Source organism: Magnolia sinica, chromosome 13 (assembly GCF_029962835.1).
Source record: "Magnolia sinica isolate HGM2019 chromosome 13, MsV1, whole genome shotgun sequence".
Lineage (NCBI taxonomy): Eukaryota > Viridiplantae > Streptophyta > Magnoliopsida > Magnoliales > Magnoliaceae > Magnolia > Magnolia sinica.
Genome location: NC_080585.1, coordinates 19,290,279 through 19,312,525, shown reverse-complemented (window position 1 = coordinate 19,312,525; position 22,247 = coordinate 19,290,279). Strand labels below are relative to the sequence as shown.

Here is a 22,247-nt window from a genome sequence, read left to right as displayed (position 1 = left end):
CCACCATGCAGAAGCACCAGATTTTAATTTAAACGTTACCAATTTTATCCTTTTATGATCTGGCATATCCATATAATCAAAATATCTCTCTACTTCGGCTAGCAAATCGAGAAAATCTTATATACGTAATAAGCCGTTAAAACTAGGAAGTTCAGCCTTACCTCGATAGTCTCTTTCAGCACGATCTAGATGATCACCTCCATAGATTGGTTGTCGGGCAAAATCCTCATTAAGATCATCGTCGCTAGAACTTGAATCACCTGGTGTAGCCCTGCGGTTTGCCACTAGTAATGCTTTACGAAAATCGGGGTTGCGTCGTACAACAACCATGGGTGGTGGAGCAACTAAAGGTGGTGGAGCACCGCATAGGGCTCGGGGCGGAAGTAGAGCATCCGCAAGACGGTCGAGAGTTGCTTGCAACCCTTACATGGTCAACTGACTCTCCCGGTGGAAAGCTTCCATTCTTTCTGAAAGATAACGAATCCCTGGATCACCGTCCACAGGATTTTGATTCATATTTTCGTTGCTTGCCATCGTCCTGAGGGGAATCCTCTCTTTGATACCAATTGACGCAGGGATGAACGTGATGGGGATAATTAATCCGAATCTACGGAGCTTCTCTGGACTCTTCACAGAGACTTATCAAATCCACGAGGAAAGAAAATAGAAAATAGAAATAAATTCTAAGAAATTCGAAATTGATTAATTGATGACTAAAAACGAGTTCACAACCCTTTAAATAGGGGTACCAAGCAATGGGAAAGAAATCAGAATCAAACTACAATTAAAACTCCTAGAATCCGCGACTTACTATAAATAGTAAACTTACTATTTATATACGGTCGTGATGTCTACTAGTGCGCAAGGTTTTTGGCCAAAAATGGTAAGTGTCCTATTTGGCTTCACCAAACCATTCCCCTAATTATTCTAAGCTCTTTTCACGTTGGATGCAACTCCTGAAGCCGGACGGGTGAAGAGTTATAATTAAACTAAAATTTACTATTTATAGTAAAAATGAAATTAAAGCAGGGAAACGACCGTCGATCCAGGGGTTGTTCGCAATTCCGGACTGCGCAACCTAGCGTAGCAGGGTTGGTTGGCTAAAGTAGCTCGTTCTGCCCTAAAATCATATATTTTACGTCAGGTAACTCATTCCGAATTACGAGATACACCTGATCTAAGGTCCGATGGTCCGGATCACTTTTGTCGTCGACCGGGCCTTTTCTGATCCATCTTGGCCATGAAATTGTCCGTGACCCGCTCACATCAAAAGCTCTGACGAGACTATAAAGGAATCTTGGAAGAAAATTCTGATGGGACAATGGACTCTTGGAAGAAAACTCTGAACAGGAATCTCATACGAGAGGCTTTTGAATTTTCAAAAGACCACGTACCCAGGCCTGCATGTGCATGGAGGATTGATCCAAGTACAACCTCAGGATCTTTTTCCTCAATGGCTGCAAATGGACTGGGCCAGGCCTATAGGCATTTATTGTACATGTACACATTGTTGAATTTGGTTTGTGGCGATGGACATGATGTATAGCGTTTCCTGTGTGGATGGAAATCACTAGGAAATCACCAACGATGACATCAAAAAATCTCAATGGCTGCAAATGGACTGGGCCAGGCCCATCGGCATTCATTGTACACGTACAAAAAATCACTGGGAAATCACCGTCACGTCTAGAAATCTCCCACGTCGACCATAGAATTAATGCGTGTCCCACTGAAATCACTGGGAAATCACCGTCACGTCAAAAAATCTCCCACGTAGACCAAAGAATTAATGCGTGTCCCACTGTGTTATGATATTACAATGAAGTGAGCTCTAGTGGTACCAGTGCAACCCTGAGGAGTACTGGGCTGAAGTGGGATCCACCTGATATATTCGAGACATCTGAGCCCTTCACCTCACGATACACCTTAAGGGCCTAAAAATCAGTTAAATAGAAACTCAGTTGGGCTAAAAGGGGACACTCACCCTTGATAATCTGCGTGGGGATCCATTGTATTGTTTGTATGGAATCCAGACAATCCAGGCCCCCCATTTGCTATGGACAATCACTAGGAAATCACCATCGATGACGTCAAAAAATCTCAATGGCTGCAAATGGACTGGGCCAGGCCCATCGCCATTCATTGTACGAGTACAGGCTGTTGACTTTGGCTTGTAGCGAAGGACATGATGTATAGCTTTTCCTGTGTGGATGGAAATCACTGGGAAATCACTGTCACGTCTGGTGGTACCAGTGCAACCATGAGGAGTATTGGGCTGAAGTGGGATCCACCTGGTATATTCGAGACATCTGAGCCCTTCACCTCACGATACACCTAAAGGGCCTAAAAATCAGTTAAATAGAAACTCAGTTGGGCTAAAAGGGGACACTCACCCTTGATAATCTGCCTGGGGTTCCATCGTATTGTTTGTATGGAATCCAGACAATCCAGGCCCCCCATTTGCTATGGACAATCACTAGGAAATCACCATCGATGACGTCAAAAAATCTCAATGGCTGCAAATGGACTGGGCCAGGCCCATCGACATTCATTGTACACGTACAGGCTGTTGACTTTGGCTTGTAGCGAAGGACATGATGTATAGCTTTTCCTGTGTGGATGGAAATCACTGGGAAATCACCGTCACGTCTGGTGGTACCAGTGCAACCATGAGGAGTATTGGGCTGAAGTGGGATCCACCTGATATATTCGAGACATCTGAGCCCTTCACCTCACGATACACCTTAAGGGCCTAAAAATCAGTTAAATAGAAACTCAGTTGGGCTAAAAGGGGACACTCACCCTTGATAATCTGCCTGGGGTTCCATCGTATTATTTATATGGAATCCAGACAATCCAGGCCCCCCATTTGCTATGGACGAAGAATCAGTGGTAAAATCAAGGTCCTCTGCAACTGAGGTGGCCCAAGTGAGAATCAACGGTGGGTTTCCTCTCACCTTCTTCCCTGTGCGTTGGTCCGCTAGAGTTCTAGATCGAGCTGATTTTCAGGACATGATCGCCTAAGGTGACGCATCCCTTCAACATATTTCAATCGTGCCCGAAAGACTGAAATTTTGTGCACTTTTGTTACAAAAGTATAACTCAACAGAGTAATCAGTGCTGAATATTGTTCATCAGTCATCACATCAGTGATCTATGCTCTGGACTTAGCTTGATATTCTGCTTAGGTCAGGAGGCCTCAAAAGAAAAATGGCACCAATAAATCCTGCAATCAATGGAGGAAATTTGGACTTCGATGGCATCGAAGCTTGCTTGATGGCATCGAAGTAGTAGTCATCAGCCAAACTCTTGATTTTACGTATTCAAGACATCTATAAACAACACCTAACTCAACTTGATATTCAATAATTATAAATTAAAAATAAGTGATTAGAAAAGAATTAAAAATATTTAAAAGATGAATAAGGAATATAAAATACAAAATTAAGTAGGAACTTGTTGGATAGCATCTTAGTTTAAGGATGTATGTCTAGCTCTAGATGGAGGTTACGATTCTAATCCCTTCTTCTCCATTTTCGTTTTACAAGTAATTCCTTGGTGACAAACCAGGTAGCCAGCTTGGTTCGAGTTACCTTGAGGCGCCTTGAGTAGCTTAGATTGTGAATTTACTAAACAGCCCTTAGATGTTTGCACTCCGGACTCTTGCCTTTGAATCTGAGTCATCTTTCAACAATCTAAACAGTTTATATAATGTGCCTGACTTGTATTGTGGATAGAAAACAAATAGCTCTAAATTGGGTTTTGTGATTCAGCTCTTTTACTTTGAATTTGAAGGGTTCCTATAAACTTTGTATGATCAAAGGGTTGAAATATTCAATCAAAGGGGTTCACAGAATCCACCATGCGAGAGAGGAGCACCATCACATAATCAATTTGGGTCATTGGAAAAAGCCCAAATGGAGTGGCTATAATCCTGGCATGTTTCATTAGAAAACATTGGGAGGTAAGGCAAGTATCCATGGACAATTATATTATGCAATTAGTTTTTCATGATATATAGTCTTGAATTATGAGTTTTAAAAGACATTAAAAGGAATTTCAAACGCAATATAAAATGTTGAGGAAATTTAGATATCTTTGCATGCATGTTAAGTAATGGTTTAAATTTTATATGCTCAATTCCAAGAGTGGTGTACATTTTGGTACAGAGGCACTTCTACTATTTTAAAATTTTGACATGAGTAGGCTACTACAAGCAACTATGCATGGCCATGTATCAGCCACCCTCTTTCTCCATGATTAGCCGTTGCTCTCTTTGTTTGCATGTATGCGTGTGTGGCCGACATTCTCTTCTTGTGCGGTCTCCACTCTTTCTCTGTTTCTAGTCTTTTCTCTATTTCTAATCCTACCAACTACTCCACCACATGCGACAGATCCACCACCACACGCTGGAGACGCTTGTAGGACAACATGTACCCACACTAGCTAGGTTGATGGTGCAGTGCACCAGCCAATCTGCTTCCCAATGTTATTGAGTCTCTTAATTACAATGGGAAACGGATTGGCTACTCTCCCTGCGACCAGCCAATGGCTGGCGGTGGGTGCTCCGTGGACTCTATCATGATATGTGTTTCATCAATGCCATTCATCTATTTTTCCATATCATTTATGGTATAAGACCAAAAATAAGGAATATCTCAATATCAAGTGGACCACATTACTGGAAATAGTATTGAATGAGCGTCCACCATTAAAAACTTTTTAGAGGCCATAAAAGTTTTGGATCAAGCTGATATTTGTTCTTTCCCTTCATTTGGGCCTGGAATCAACTAATTGGATGTCAAATAAAAAATATTGGATGTCCACTAAAAAGTATAATGGGCCTTAGGAGGATTTTAATGGTGGATATCCAATTACTATTATTTTCCTGTGGTGTGGTCTACCTGATATTTACATCCGGGTGGGGATTTCCTGCCAAAGCCTTTCGTAGGAAGTTAACTGCGCTGAAAACTTAGGTGGGGGTGAGGTGATGTTTTTGAGAAATTCACTCCATACATCTGTTTTTGTGAGCTCATTTTAGGATGTAAGGCCAAAAATGAGCCGTATCCAATACTCAGATGGGCAAAAACGTAAGTATTGAACATCAACAGTTGAAATATTCGTGTGGCCACCATAGCTTTGAATCGGGATAATATTTGTGTTTTCATTTCATCCCAATATGAACGACGTTATAAACGGTATAGATGTCTTATAAACATCACTGTTGATGCCAGGAACGTTTCAACAGTGGGAATTTTCCTGCACACATTTTCCTTTAGTGCGGCCTACTTGAGTTTTGGATCCTGCTCAATTTTACTTTCAACTCCTAAAATGATCTCAAAAATTGGATGAACGGTGTGAATTTCTCACAAGCATCACGGTAGGCCCTACCTAAGTTTCCAAGGGAACTTCCCGCCAAAGGCTTTATTAGCAGGAAATCCGCGTCAATTTATATCCCTCTCATTGTTGGGATGAAGCCATGAAATGATTTGTATCCGTTTCCCTTGTAATGCCCGTCTATATTTATTACGGTAGTAATGACATCATTACTAATGACGCGGGCATATACCGAAAAGCTCACGGGCTCTACTGTAGCTACGTTTGGGCTGTTTGATTTTTCATGCATCAGGGAAATCCACGTCAGTGTTTCCTTTTGATAAATCGAAAGCTATCCTTATCCTTACCTTGTGTGGATAGCTTTCGTCCACGTCCACGTCCTCGCACCATCAGAGCTTTCTTCCAAGAGTCCTTATACATAGTTTCTGATGATAGTTTCTGTTGCAGATGTTAACTGCTTAACTTTCAAGCGCGAAATAAGGATGGTGGCCAAATGAATGTAGGGTTCACTGTGATGTATGTGGCTTATCCACGTCATTCATTCTTTATGTCAGCCTCATTTAGGGCATGAATAGAAAAATGAGGTAAATCCAAATATCTAATCGACTAGGGAACAGTGGAAATTGAATGCTTACTGTATAAACATTTGTGTGGCCCTCGAAAGTTTTAGATGAAGTCGATATTTGTGTTTATCCTTTACCAATGTTTTTATGACTTCATAAACAGGTTAGATGACAAATAAACATCAATGTAGGCCCAATGAACAAAATAACTTTCAATGGTAGACATTTAAGGCTATTGTTTCGTGTGGTATGGACCACTTGAGCGTTGCATCAATCTAAAATTTGGACTTAGACTTTAAAATCTTCTGATAAAATAGATGGACGGTGTGGATATGTTATGCACATCATAGTGGGGTCCACAAATTTAAGTCAACTTTTTAGACCAATTCTCGATATGAAAATAAGCTTGAAATTTCAGAGTTAATTGTAGATCTGAAACTTCTTCCGTGTCTTACTATCCTTAAATTAATTATGAATTTTATAGAATTTATTTTCTATTTTTCATACTTTTTTCTTCATGAGTTTGAGAAGTCTTTGTGAGGAGCTTGAGGAAGCTCCATGGATTCGGAGCAGTTATCCTTGAGGAAGACGACAATTGACCTCATTATGTTCGTCCCTATGTCACGAAAAACTTAAGCTAACATTGTGGTCCAATAAAGGAGTATGATTTTTGTGGTCCAGTAAAAGAGTATGATTTTTGGAGAAGGGGAAGTAATATAAAACTGAAAATAAATATGAACTAAATAGTAAAATTGTAAAATCGAAAAGTGGAAAGGGCCTGAAAGATTCCTCTTTGGCTCAACTCCTGCGTTAGTTTTAAATCATTTTAAAAAGAAAAAGGTCCGAAGTCCAATCGGTTGGACTATTTGTTAGGGTCCACCCAGAGATTAACTTCCAATGTTTCATGTCAGTGTGACATCCAACCTGTCTAATAAGTTGATCCCATCATGAAGATAACCTTATGCAAAATTCAGCCATATCCGCTCATTGAGTGGACCACATTTGTATTTTTCTATACATCAATGTCTAGTAATTGTTTTCTATTATGTGCCCACCTGATGAATAGATGGGCTAGTTAATCCTCGTGGTGGGGCCAACCTCTATGAAGGGTTGGATTTCACATACACATAGCAAGTTATAAAGAGGGAGGGACTATAACTTGTGGTCCAAAGCAGAGATTTCCTCTTTTAAATCTGCAACGGTGGACATTTGTAAGCCAATTCATTTCAGATCGTCCAAATAAGTGAGCCAACTTCTGATGGATCATATCTCTAAAATCAGAACGCTCAAGTAATCCTAATCATCTAATTAATGGTTATCAAATGAATGGTTAAATGTGAAATAATGATTGGTCCAAACTTTAAATTAAAAATATCAAATGGCTGAGATCTCAGTGAAATGTTTGGTTATGTGGGATCCACAATTCGGTCAGTGATTTGGACGGTCTAGATTGCTGCACAACTGCGCTGTCCATACGGGTGAAGAGTCACCCCATTTAAAAACTAACATAGGCACAGCTTAGAAGGAATTATTTCCATCTAATGAAAATAACCATTCCATCCATAACCTTGGCAAACCTACCGTTATAAAAGAAAGTACAACATCAGCAGCTTAGCACCCTCCAGTCAACATGAGCTTGTGACTATAGCTAATCAAAAGTTAGTTGAACCTAATGGACGGTGCAGATCGATGATTAGACCATCAACATGTCTAAAAAGCACCCGAGTGAACTAGGACCATTGGTTGGCCGGATGGAACCGAATACTAGCACTGAACCTTTCACGGTCTTGCCATGGTTATTCTGTTCTGATAATAACCCAGCCCATTATCCCTTATATACATTAAAAAATAAGCCGAATTTCAACGGCAGAACCATCTCCTAGTGGATTCGGGCCTTATTTGATGGCCCATTTCAAGTATTTAGTTCCATGTATTAGGCCCATAAAAAACTGGGCCTTAGAAGCAAGCGTTAAAGTCCACTAAACTCAGAAAACTGCAAGATTCTAATTTAATTATTATTATTATTATTATTTATAGATGGGCTGAGATGGGATGAGGTCTGACCAATGATCTTAGGACCTCGGATCTAAAGCTAGATCTAGGGTTGTTAACGGGTCAGGTTCATGTCATGTCAGAGTCAGATCTGGTAACTAAATAAGCTTGGAATTCAAGTTCGGCCCATCTAATTAGTGGGTGGGCCCACTTAGGCCCATATGAGGAAGGTCCCAGATCAATGACGCAAAACAACTGCCTCAAGAGGGGAGAGAAACTATAGGGTCATTCCACATGCAAGGTTCCGTAGATTTGGGCCCATGGATCAGTAATCCAAACCGCTTGTATGATGGGTCTCACTGAAATTGGAGATTATGGTGAAAATCTTTCCTAAAACATTGATTAATAAATAAGGAGATAATACAGCAGTGGTCCATATTCACTGAAAATATATCATTGCTAATTTAGAAAAAAAAAAAAAAGCAGAAAATATTATCACGATCAACGGGTGAGGATCTTCCTATCATGTTGTACCATATAACCATTTGGATATCACCAGATAATTACCCTCAAATTTACCGAATCTTGCGCATTGGTAATCTGTACCATTACCAATAAACAGGGCTTCAAAATTGACTTTGGTCACTCAGACTAGATAAGTCCCGATCAGAGGCCGGAAGTAATCAGGACTGTCAGAACTTTAAAATAACATAATCTCACAATCCAAACCGGAATCAGAGTCCCTATCATGTTTATCTCTTTTTTATTTTCATTTTATTTGAAAGTCCAGGGAAGGTCACCCAATTTCTGCATCAACAGATTTCTCACAAACATCAAGGTGGGTCCCACCTAGATTGTAACTGCAAAACTCATACGAGCGTATGAGTCCTTAGTGTTAAATACCATCCAAGCCATGTACTTTGAATTATTTGAGGGGGTTAGAAATCTAAGGTAAAAGCTTGGATAATCCTTTGAAGAGTTGCATGTGTAACATGCGTGTCACTGAACTATCTATCTGTTGGGCACATGCCCCACTGATAATATCCCAAAACAATTAGATTATCAATTTTATTACTATAATTACTTTAATATGATGATCTGTGCCGTCCAAATATTGTACATATAAATCAACGGTTAAAAATCATTGGTTAGTCACTCAAATGTGATCTTGTGTTTGCGGCCCATCCGATACTTGAAATTTCATCATTTTCGAGCAAAGTATATATTTCAACCAGCTCATGACAATCATTGTGTCAAACATTACATACTTATACTAATTAGAGATATTAAAGTTAACATTACATACTTATACTAATTAGAGATATCAATGTTGATTTAGTAATTAAACTCAAACTACTTTTGAGTTACATGGAATTCTGAATCCAGGATACCAAACATAACAGAAAGATTTCTAATCAGGGGTTCCGAATCCACACTCCCAAACAGGCCCTTACGTGGTTTCAAAACACGGAAACAAACGTATGGCCATTATGGCTGATTTCATGCCACCGGTAAATGAAACTTTAATAAATATACTTTTTTAATGCGGTACCGTAGAATATACTCCAATCCAAGCAGGCCCGTAATTTGATTAGTTAGTGATAAGGATACACTGAGCCCACACGTGTGGAGAGAAGTCTTCCATACCTGATCAGGATACCAAACATATGGAGAGTTCTTCATCTTATCTATCTCTCTAACTCTTCCTTTACTCTCCTTCTCCTACTTCAACACTTCCTTCTCTTGTAAAATCACCATAAATAAACAATAGATTGAAAAGGGCTGACACGATTTTGGGTGACAGCCTCTCTCTCTCTCTCTCTCTCTCTCTCTCTCTCTCTCTCGTTATGTTTCTGGATTTCTTCAGTTAGCTGGGAGTCTTAGAATGGATTGCTTGTATACAAGAGACAGATCTCTCATAGATTAAACACTATAAGAGAGATTTACATGCTATTATTCATCAATCACAACAGCCTTACAAGCATACTGAAATCTCTCTCATATCATATTCATGAAAAAGAAAAAAGAAAAAAGAAAATAAAAGCAGCAAATGAGCACACAAAGCATGATATAAACCACAACATTCACCAACTACATATTCAACCTAAAGGTATATGTAATCCTAGATTGAAAAAGGACTTGCTAGTTTTGGACCCAAACTATGTGATCCTGAGGGAGGAAATGACAGATAGGAACAGACCCTGGTTTCACCTTCAGTAGTTGGAATGATATGTGTTTGGGGTTCCATGACGAAGTGTCCTCATGACACACCGCAAGTGCCTTGACCTTTGAACCGTCCGTCCCTATGGTCGGGACAATGTAAGCGCTCGTAGAGAGCGTCTCATGGCAGTAGTACACTGGGTACACATATGTTTTGGGGTGGCGAGTCATGGATTTTGAGCCTCTCATCTTTTGAACCCCTGGTTCAATGGTCTATAGTTGGTTCGACGTGTCCTTTTCCATGGTCGTCACCAACACCTGGACATTAGTTCCCATCTTCGATACTGTAAAGTCGATCATGGATTCTATTGATGTCGCGCAATATCTGTCTTCATCCTTAGTTGCGGGCTCAGTGCATGCTTGGAGGGTTTCCTTGATCGCTTTAGCTTCTGTCGATTTGGGTTTGATGGAGAAATTGTTTAAGACCTCAGGCAACTTTTTTCCATCAAGTGGTGGGCCGCTTAGTGGCCTGTGTTCATATTGACTTCCGGATTTCCCTTGTGGCCTGTGTTCATATTGACTCCAACCTTCGGTTTGCCTGTCTTCTCGTTGATAAAATCTTCAGTCAATGTAATAACAGCAAGAGTTAGTTGTGGTCATAGCATGATTAATATTATTAGAGAATTTTTGCTGAGTCGACTCAGAACACATCTGCCGGGTTTATTAAACTGGAGAGAGCTGATTCGTATCATAAGACTCCACAAATCACTGAGTCAAGGAGAACCTATTGAGTTTCGAGGGATCTGAGATGGAAAGTAATTTTTATCATGACCCATCTGCTTCATGGTGATCCTTGGAATCGTGCAACAAAACATGTTGCGTGCAGCAATCAGAACCGTTTATTTGACCAGCCATTGCATGGAAGGGTCAGACTGCAAAAATCCAGCCGATAAACCATCCCATTGGTCGCTGCAGATGGACAACTAAGACAAATTCGATCGAGTAATGGTCCATCACTGAGAGGAAAGACATGACAAAAGATCAAGACGGTCCAACCACTTTAAATTCCAACCATCTAACCAACCACACGGTGCCCCACCAAATAAAAGCTCCAAATCATCAAAACATAATTACAGAGTGGCCTACACTTCATTAAACTTCCATTCTGACAATAGCATCTATGTGATAAAATGGGCCGAGACCCGTTGTGGGAAAAACCCATAAGATTTAAAAACAAGGATTGATTCCTGACTCACCCAGGTTGAAGAAATCTCGTATAGCGCTTGGCATTGGAGTGTTTGGCAGCACCTTCTGCCAATAAGCCTCAAATGGTGACGTCGCATGGCTTCCAACTGCAGCCTCTGTGAGCTGTTACATTAAAAATGCTCATTAGCCCGCCAACAACGAAATCGGATTTACTCGGTATGCTAAGCTTAGCATACTGAGTTACTCATTATGCAATCAGCTTCTGCAATGAACACAATGCAAATAACACCAAGTAAGAAAACAAAAAAATCTTAGTTGAAAATAAGGAGCTGTTATTACCAGATAAGCTGGTCCAGCAAAGGAGAAGAAACAGAGGCATCTATCCATGTTGTGAGAGAAAGAGGGACAGTTGATGTGGTTCATAGAATAGAACGGTGAGCCTGATTTATAAAGCCCATGGCGCAGCGGTCAAATTCGACTTTTTTTTAAACCTCTGTGTATTCATTGAATAAACAATACAAAACAGAACAAGGCTATTCGGGCAGGACCAGCTACAAAAATAGAAGGCTGGCCTACCTATCATATCCTGTACAAGAAAACACTATCAATGCTCTCTAATAGAGGTAGCCGTAACCTTCTTATCTAAAAAATACAGGCCCTTAACAAGTCGGGGTAAGCTAGCGGCCTCCCGGAAAGTTCGGTCTGTTAGATACGGTGATATTTGCAAATCCAAAAACAGTGTGCAACAAGCTGTTAGATTAGATTCTTTTTCTTCTAAGATTAGATTGCTAGCTATGTAGATTTCTTTCTAGATTTCTTTGAATTATTTTTTCTTTATTTAGCTACCCCTAGGATGAATCTAGACAGGGATAGTTTAGTAATTTCACACAATAAGAAAGCCTATAAATAGGCAGCAGTGTAATACGATTTTCTCATTCCAAAAAAGTCAGTTGCTGTTCTCTCTTCTTCTTATTCCAAAAAGTTGCTGATTTTTTGTTTCATGGTGGCTGCAGCCACACGTCAGCAGGAAGCTGGGTTTTAGACCCAACAAAGTGGTATCAGAGCTACTAATCCTTGGGCCTCATCAGAAAAAAGCAGGTCCTGCACTACCAGTTTTTGGGTCTGCAAATACCCAACAACAAATCAGCCGTGAGGAGGCTGAACTGCATTCCTTCTTCATCTTTGTTTTTTCTGTCTAGATTGTGTTTGAAACGTTGGTTGTGGTGGGCCCATAACCCACAGGTCCCAGTTTTTTTTCTAGAAAAAGTTTCCAGCAAAAATCTGTTTTTAAAAAAATCAGATTGAAAAAAAATCAGATTGTAGCAAAAATCTGTTTTAAAAAAAAATCAGATTGAAAAAAATCTGCTTTTTCAAAAAAATCAGATTGCAGCAAAAAAAAAAAAAAAATCAGATTTTAGCCAAAAAAAATCTGTTTTTATAAAAAAAATAATCAGATTTCTATTTCATCCATCTCCTTTCATTTTTTTCAAAAAAGAAAAACAGTCATTCCTTTAAAAAATAAAAAAATGGCTAGCACAATCCAGCCGCAGGTTCCTAAGTTGTCGAAGGACAACTATGAAAAATGGTGCATCCAAATGAAGGCATTGTTCGGATCGCAAGAATTATGGGAAATCATCACGGATGGGTATGAAGAACCCACTATGGAAGAAGAAGCCGTCTTCACCAATGAAGAAAAGATCACTCTAAAAAATCAGAGGAAGAGAGACAATAAAGCTTTGTTTCTCCTCTATCAAGGGTTGGATGAATCCACCTTCGAAAAGATTGCCGAAGCAATATCAAGCAAGCAAGCATGAGATACCCTTGGCACCATCTTCAAGGGTGTAGATCGAGTGAAGCGGATTCGCCTTCAAACATTAAGAGCCGAGTTTGAAGCAACTCACATGAAGGAAGGTGAGAATTTACTGATTATTTTTCACGTTTGCTTGTAATTGTCAATAATTTGAAAAGAAATGGTGAAAAGATTGAAGATGTCCGAGTTATTGAAAAGATACTTCGATCCCTCACAACCAAGTTTGAGCATGTGGTTGTGGCGATCGAAGAATCAAAAGATATTGAGAAACTCTCCATTGAGGAGTTGATGGGATCGTTGCAAGTTCATGAGCAACGAATGCAGAAGAATGTTAGTTCCATGCCGATGGAACAAGCTTTAGAGTCAAGATTGACTCTGAATAATAACAATGGTGGACGTGGAAGTTCACAACGTGGTGGACGTTTTGCTAACAATCGCGCAAGAGGCAGAGGGCGCGGATACCAACAAAGCTATGGCCAAAACCAGCAGAAAAATACCAATTTCCGTGGAAGAGGAAATGGTAGAGGTAGATCTATGCATGGACGAGGAAGTACAAAGAACATCCAATGCTACAATTGCAACAAGCTTGGCCACTATGCATCTGATTGCTGGAGCAAGCCGGTGACTCAAGACGAGCTATCCAACTATGCCGAAGCATCAAGCCATGAACAAGAAAGCTCCACACTTCTCCTTGCACAAGAGAAAGGTAATGATCAGCATGATGTATGGTATCTCGACACGGGTGCAAGTAATCACATGTGCGGCGACAAGAAACTCTTTGTGGAACTCACAGAAGGAGTTCATGGCGATGTAACGTTTGGAGACTCATCAAAAACACCTGTGAAAGGTAAAGGTAAAATTCAAATCTTTCAGAAGAATGGTGTTCCAAACTATATCTCCAATGTGTACTATGTGCCTAACATGAAAAGTAACATACTGAGTCTCGGACAACTCCTCGAAAAAAGGTATGTCATACACATGGAGAACTCTTCTCTTTCCATTAGAGATATGCATGGACGTTTGATTGTAAAAGTCTAGATGGCGAAGAACCGTATGTTTCCTCTCCATATAAATACAATGCTTGAGAAGTGTTTTTATGGAAAAGTAAAGAATGATTCCTGGATATGGCATCTTCGCTTTGGCCATCTAAATTTCAGTGGCCTGAAACTTCTGTCCTCATCAAGCATGGTGCATGGTTTGCCTACTATTGAAGCTTCAGAACATGTGTGTGAGGCGTGCACACTTGGGAAACAACAAAGGAACTCCTTTCCGAGTGGAGTATCCCGAAGAGCAAGAGAACCGTTGCAGTTGGTTCACACTGACATCTGTGGACCATTAGATCCAATCTCTCTTGGAGGTAATAAATACTTTATTACCTTCATTGATGATTTCAGTAGAAAATTATGGGTGTATGTAATCAAAGAGAAGTCTGCTGCTTTTACTATTTTTAAAAATTTTAAGGCCCTTGTTGAAAAAGAAAGTGGTCTTAAAATCAAAACTCTTTGATCTGACAGAGGTGGGGAGTGCACCTCAAATGTTTTTCGAGAATATTGTAGGGAACATGGCATTAAGCAACAACATACTACAGCGTACACACCACAACAAAATGGAATTGCAGAACGGAAGAACCGCAATATCCTCGATATGACGAGGACCATGCTAAAGGAGAAAAGTCTGCCAAAGAATTTCTGGGCAGAGGCAGTTGCATGTACTGCCTATTTGCTCAATAGGTGTCCGACTAAGAGTGTCAGATTTCAGACACCGCAAGAAGCATGGAGTGGATACAAGCCGAGCGTGGCACACCTTAAGATCTATGGGTGTGTTGTCTACGCTCAAGTTCCAGAAGCAAGAAGGAAAAAGCTTAATGATCGTGGCAAGAAGTGCATCTTCATCGGCTACAATGAAGAGTCAAAGGCATATAAGCTCTACAACCAACTAACCAATAAGCTGGTGGTGAGTGGAGATGTGGTATTTTGTGAGGAAGAAGCATGGAAATGGAACGAGGGAAACTCAGCCAAAGAAAAGCAAGTCGAGGTCGAAGAATATGAAGAAGAGAGACATGAGAAGCAAGAGCAGACACCCACATCACCCCCTTCGGATCACAGAAGTCCAGGAGTACGCTCCATCTCTCCTGGAAGTACTTCATCAAATCAGAATTCATCCAGCACATCTTCATCCGATTCTCCTTCACCCTTGGCTCCCATTAAAATGAAAAGCCTCAACGACATCTATGCAGAAACTGAGGAAGTGAATTTACTCTGCCTGTATGCGGACCATGAGCCTCTCACATTCGAGGAGGCTGTGAATGAAGAATGTTGGAGAAAGGCTATGGAAGAAGAGATTCATGCCATCGAGAAGAATCGAACATGGGAGTTGACCTCACTCCCCAAAAGCCAGAAGACCATTGGTCTCAAATGGGTGTACAAAATCAAGCGGAATGCCGATGGTAAGATCGAACGATATAAGGCAAGGCTCGTAGCAAAAGGCTACAAACAGAAATATGGGGTAGACTATGAAGAAGTTTTCGCCCCAGTTGCTCGCCTTGACACTGTAAGAATGATTATCTCCCTTGCAGCTCATCACAGTTGGATGATCTACCAACTGGATGTGAAATCTGCATTCCTAAATGGGGTACTCGAAGAAGAAGTCTATGATGACCAGCCTGAAGGCTTTGTCATGCAAGGGGAGGAACATAAGGTGTATCGGCTAAAGAAAGCTCTATATGGGTTGAAGCAAGCTCCCCGTGCTTGGAATGCACGGATTGACGGTTATCTTCAAGAGAATGGCTTCGTCAAATGTCCGTATGAGCATGCAGTCTACACAAAGAAGAATGCCCGTGGTGATATCCTTATCGCTTGTTTATATGTTGATGATCTGCTGTTCACTGGGAACAGCCAGGTGATGTTTGAAGAATTCAAGCAGGCTATGTTCAAAGAGTTTGAGATGACTGATGGTGGATTGATGTCTTTCTTCTTGGGCATTGAAGTGAAGCAACAAGTCGACGGCATTTACATATCCCAGAAGAAGTACACAAAGGAACTTCTTGAGAAGTTTCAGATGGTCAATTGTAAAGCCGTAAATACACCTGTAACAACAGGCCTGAAGCTCACAAGAGATGGAGAAGGAAGAAACGTCGACTCAACCCTATTTAAGAGCCTAATCGGAAGCTTAAGGTACCTCACAATCACTAGGCCAGATATAGTCTACAGTGTTGGGATTCTAAGCCGGTATATGGAAGCCCCAAAAGAGTCACACTGGCTAGCTGCAAAACGAGTACTGAGGTATATCAAAGGGACTATTGAATTCGGTCTCTTTTATCCATACGATGATAAAGCGATGTTGTATGGATACTCTGATAGTGATTGGGGTGGTGACCAAGATGAAAGAAAAAGTACCACAGGCTATGCTTTCTATCTTGGGTCGACAGCATTTACATGGAATTCAAAGAAGCAGAGTGTGGTCGCCCTGTCCACATGTGAAGCTGAGTACGTAGCAGCTTCATCCATTGTATGTGAGGCGATCTGGCTAAGGAATCTGCTAAAGGAGCTGAAGCATCTACAGGAGGAATCCACTGTTATATATGTGGACAACAAGTCGGCAATCGAACTTGCCAAAAATCCAGTTCAGCATGGAAGGAGCAAGCACATCGACACAAGATATCACTTTCTTAGAGATCAAGTAAAGCAGAAATTGGTAAAGCTGGAATACTGTCACACCACTGAGCAAGTGGCAGATATCTTCACCAAAGCATTGCCAACTGACACATTCAGGAGACTTAGATCAATGCTTGGAATGAAGCCGGTTTTGGTTTGAAGGGGAGTGTTAGATACGGTGATATTTGCAAATCCAAAAACAGTGTGCAGCAAGCTGTTAGATTAGATTCTTTTTCTTCTAAGATTAGATTGCTAGCTATGTAGATTTCTTTCTAGATTTCTTTGAATTATTTTTTCTTTATTTAGCTACCCCTAGGATGAATCTAGACAGGGATAGTTTAGTAATTTCACACAATAAGAAAGCCTATAAATAGGCAGCAGTGTAATACGATTTTCTCATTCCAAAAAAGTCAGTTGCTGTTCTCTCTTCTTCTTATTCCAAAAAGTTGCTGATTTTTTGTTTCATGGTGGCTGCAGCCACACGTCAGCAGGAAGCTGGGTTTTAGACCCAACACGGTCCACCTGACTCCCACTCCCTTCTTTGGCCAACCTGTCTGCTGGGCCATTCCCTTCTCTCGAAATAAGGGAGACCTCGAAAGTGCCCTGCTCCCATGGTCTCTAATTCGGCTCTGCCAGTACTTCCATTTCCAGGAGCAGCTGGACCTCTCATGGAGTGAATCCACCACCCATCTAGAGTTGAATTCAAATACGACTGGATTAATACACCATGAATACACCAAATTGACATATTCTCATGCCATCAAATGCAATACATCACGCATGAGTGGATACACATAATAGGGTCAAAAATGCAGCCAGCACACACTTTGATATATGCGATTTAGGTGGTGCATAGGGTAGGCCCCACCGTGAATTCACCTTCATCGTGTGAGCGTCATGTGTATAAAAATGAACAAAGTGATCCGTCGATGGACGTTTAACATGCATGTGTGGCCACCAAGTGAACTGCCTTGGATCAATCTTCAGGTGGATGAACATCTGTGGTGGTGCCCAGCAGATCAATGTTCCAGATCTATTGGACCATTGATCCGAATTTCTCTTGGTGGCCCTTTCAGACGTGCAAGATTGTTTATACCTTTAATATTGGCAATAGGATGGTAGTGTGTCTAAAAACGCCATGGTGGAGTTAATGCTTCCCCGAGCCCATGTGTACATAAGCATTCTTCTATTTTGATTGCATAAAGGGCTGCTCAATGCTAGTTGGAAAACATTTTGATGTTTAGTTCAATGACACTGAAGTGGTTCGATGTCATCGATAGTCTATCGATGCCATTGAAGTATTGCACATAGTTACGTAAAATTGCACTTATTCCAATTGTGATTCTCCTAGAGGTTATAAATATGAGTGTAATTGAGATTAATGTGTATCTTAGAATTTTTTAATTTATTCGTAGAGTATTCAAGATGCTTGTTCAAGTCAGATATTCTCTATCTCCTGTGATTTCTACTTTCATAGTGCATTATTATCACTTTGTGCTATGATTTTTTCTGGAAAAGGTTTTTCCACGTTAAATTCAGAGTCATCGCAATAAAAGATAGGAGATGATTTCCAATAAATTTCGAAATCTACTTCATATGTGGACCTCAAGTTGATCATGTGTTTTGTCCATGCTGTCCATCCATATATGCCATTTGTACACTATAATCGAATTACATATGTATATAGGTGACCAACATCAATCGTGAAATCTGGTCCGTTGATTACAATTCCAAGGTCCAATTACAAATTTTACTTAATACAATGTTTATCTTAGAGGAAGAATTTAATCCCAAACATGGGATTGGAGGGTCAAAATTCTATGATATTTCCAAACATATAATAATGTTAATTCCACCTAAATGCACTTTCATACCATTTAATTATGCGTTCCTACCGGGTCGTAAAAGACTCTCGGAAGAAAGCTCTGATGAGACTATAAAGGAATCTTGGAAGAAAGCTCTGAACAGGAATCTTATGGGAGAGGCTTTTGAATTTTCAAAAGACCACATACAAGCAGTGGCTAACAAATAATGCAATTCTACACATCAGGTGGGCCATTGCACGAATCAGATTAATTAATAGCCAGAGAAACTTTGGTTAGACAAAAAGGGCTGGGTTTAGCCTAGGTCTGGCTTCAGTCCAGCCTACTTTTGACTGGGTTCAGTGACCTTAGATATGTCAAGACCCAGACCTGCATTTGCATGGAGGATTTTTTAATTTAATTATTTTATTTTATTTTTTTCAAAATAGGAAAATATCATTGTTTAGGAAAATTCTTACAAGTTTGGGGCAGGCTCCTGAAGAAAATAACGCCCGAGCCTCCCCAAATTTACAAAGCATTCACATGCAAGCTGGCCCTGACCAAAAGGGACCCACCTATCATACCTATATATAAATAAAATTTTAAGAAATTTGAACTACGCCTAAACCTGTCCTATCAGGAACTAACTCCCAACGTCAGAAATAGGGGAGGTTAGAGACGCTCAAAAATTCTAGTTCTGCTGATATGAACTACCCCAGTGGGCCAGACTGTCAGATCCAAGTACAATCTCAATGTCTTTTTTCTCAATGGTTGCAAATGGACTGGGCCGGCCTATCGACATTCATCGTACATGTACACGTTGTTGACTTTGGTTTGTAGCCATGGACATGATGATAGCTTTTCTTGAGTGGAATGGAATTCACCATCACGTGAAAAGATATTCTCCCACGACCAGAGAAAGAAACTTGAGGTTCTTGTGGTGGTTGCGTGTCCCACTGCATCCCGATGCCTTATATATATATATATATATATATATAAAAGCATGCTCACCTGTGTACCTATGCACGTGCACACCCTTGCACACATATCATGGGCATGTAATTTGAACGGGCATGTAATTTGAACGGTCCACGTGATGCAGCACCCCATGAAACTCCAAAGGATTAACTTTCACGCTGATTTAAAACTTTAGTAGGTCATAGCAAAGAGAGATGTAAATCAAGGGAGAAATTTTTTTTTGTTTTTCATGGCTCACTGAAGTTTTGGATCAAAGTAAAAGTCAGGCCTTAGGGTTTCATGGGTTCTGTATCACGTGGACCGTTCAGATATTAGACTCATATATATATATATATATATGAAATGAAATGAAAACATGTATCGCTGTCAAAATTGGCAAACAGCAAGGCTTGTATCCATCACCCTACACGAATTCATAAAAATTACGTATAATTAAAATCATACCTTAACAATAATTATTTGTAGATACCTCACCCAGGCTAGCAACTTGATCAGACATGGATGACCCTTAGGAACATAACCTAAACCTCAATTGCAACTATTCCCCAAGCCTAACCCAAACTCTAACCGAGCCTGAACCATCACATTACTATAAAACCCTAACTCGAGCCATTATCCAAGCTACAGTATGCCCAAAATCGATCCACTTCCAAGCTATTTCTAAATCAATTTCGAACCATTTTGAGCAAATTACCCAAAAACAGGCTTCAGGCCAACCCGAGGGCCCAAAATAGGCCCACTAGCCAAGCCCCGAGAGAAATCACATCCGAGTGGTACTCTGACTATCGCCGGCGGCAATCGGATTACCGCCTTCTATCGACAGGTGTCTCCTCTGAGCACATAGCTGTCTCCCTTCTAAAAGTCAACTTCTTACAGAATTACCCCAAGGTTTACTCTATTTACCATCCTACCAAACCCAAAGAGCCTATAAAAGCATGCCACATGACACTCCTCTCCCCTCAACCAATTATAAGCTACTGTGTCCGCATTTACTCTCCATAAACCCTAAAATTACCAAAATGTCATCCTAAAAGGCTATAAATAGCCTTCGCCTCTCTTCATTTCACGCACCCAAGACCCAGCAAAAAAAACAACAATCATCCACCAAATCCCGAGAGAGAGAGAGAGAGAGAGAGAGAGAGAGAGAGAGAGAGAGAGAGAGAGAGAGAAATGGAGCATTTGAGTCCCCAATCCCTATCTTTAGCCTTCCCCTAGCCTCCTCTAAGCCATCCTTAACTCTTATGATCCTACCTAAGTCGATCCTCTCTGACCATAGTGCATCCTACATCCTAGCTACTTCAAGTGCAAGCCAAAGATCATTCCAGCATCATCATTTGCATTCATCGCATCATTATCTCGTTTCTCAACCCCCTTGCTTCTCTAAGTTGCCATTGAATGTATGCTCAGTGACTTGCCAAACACCGGATCCTGTCACATCAGAAACTCATGGTAGCCTAGTCATCTTTTAATACTATTTTAGCATCATTACATTTGTTTCAAAAAGCCCTTCTAAACATTCTTGGACATATGCTCTATGGCTTGCCGGAATCCTGGATCTTGCTACATCAGGAATTTGAGTTTGCCTAGTCATATTTCAACTTCATTATCCTATCCCTTAAGATTATTTTACCACACGGAGTAGAGACTATATATCTGTACAGGCAGAGAGGGCGCATATCACCTTCACTCTTTGTAACCGAGGTCTCTCACTCAAAATCTCTAAAATCGCAGATTAAGAGTCAATTTAAAGCAAGAGAGTCTTCGGATTCTCTGGCTTTACATATTCAGAAGGTTCTAGCCGATTGTGTGATTTTGAATTAAGTAGCTAGTGGCGACTTTAAGACTATTACATCAACAATCCAAGTTAGCCTGATCACCCATGTCATTCACCAAATCACCAAAACCCAGCATGGGCGCCTATTTTCCAGCGTTCACAGAATGACGACTCCACTGGGGATTGCTAGAGCACACTAGCCAAGACCCGACTAAAAAATGTGTGGTACTCTAATCTTAAGAGATATTCTTCAAACATTTGCATCTAAAAAAAAAATCAATCTTTGTCTTACACTTGCTTGAGCATCAATCCCAGCTATGACTACCTGATCTTATGCAGCAATGGCTAGCCAAGGAGAAGAGCTAGCAGCTTTGCTAGCTCATAGATTCATCAGCTACTATGACTATGAACGAGATGTCTCAAAATCTCAAGGTAATGCAAGAACTACTACTTCACCTGGTACCAAGAATCATACCAAGCATGCAGGCACCACAACCTAATGCTCAAAATAGTTCAATCCCACAACTTCCTCTCGCTTTCTCCCTTTCTCCATCAGTAAATTCCATTTTATCTTTTCCTAATGAATCAGCACAAGATCACCAACATCCTCCCACAAACGAGAACAACCTTTCCACACATATTCCAACACATCTTCCAGTACATTTTTCAGCACATCTCGCCGGAAATGAGAATCCTATGATCAGGGTGATCACGAGTCTCGACAATTGGTGGTGGAGGATTACCATCAGGAACACGGAGTTGCCCTAGAGCCTTCGCTATGCGATCCACTAAATGATCTGCCATGCGATCGATGGAAGCCTGCAGCCCTTGCATGGCTTACTGATTCTCTCACCACGCTGTTTCGAAAGCGGTTAAAAGCTGATTCCATGGAGCACAGTCCATGGGATTCTTGCCTGACCCGTCGTTAAAAGCCATCGATTCGAGAAAAAATTTTGCTTTGATACCAAACTG

General features: G+C 40.6%; 1 protein-coding gene and 1 pseudogene across 1 annotated transcript; both read right to left on the bottom strand.

The window, feature by feature from the left end:
• Positions 1-9,786: 9,786 nt before the first annotated feature.
• Positions 9,787-10,577, bottom strand: LOC131224142 (BURP domain-containing protein 3-like; annotated as a pseudogene).
• Positions 10,578-10,579: 2 nt separating this feature from the next.
• On the bottom strand, positions 10,580-11,737 carry LOC131224141 (BURP domain-containing protein 3-like; the record flags this gene model as incomplete). The annotated part of the gene is made up of 3 exons (XM_058219688.1): positions 11,598-11,737; positions 11,309-11,420; positions 10,580-10,671 (listed from the first exon to the last, which is right to left on the bottom strand). Coding segments are annotated over exons 1-3 (288 nt in total), but the record flags the coding sequence as incomplete, so codon positions are not given.
• Positions 11,738-22,247: the final 10,510 nt, after the last annotated feature.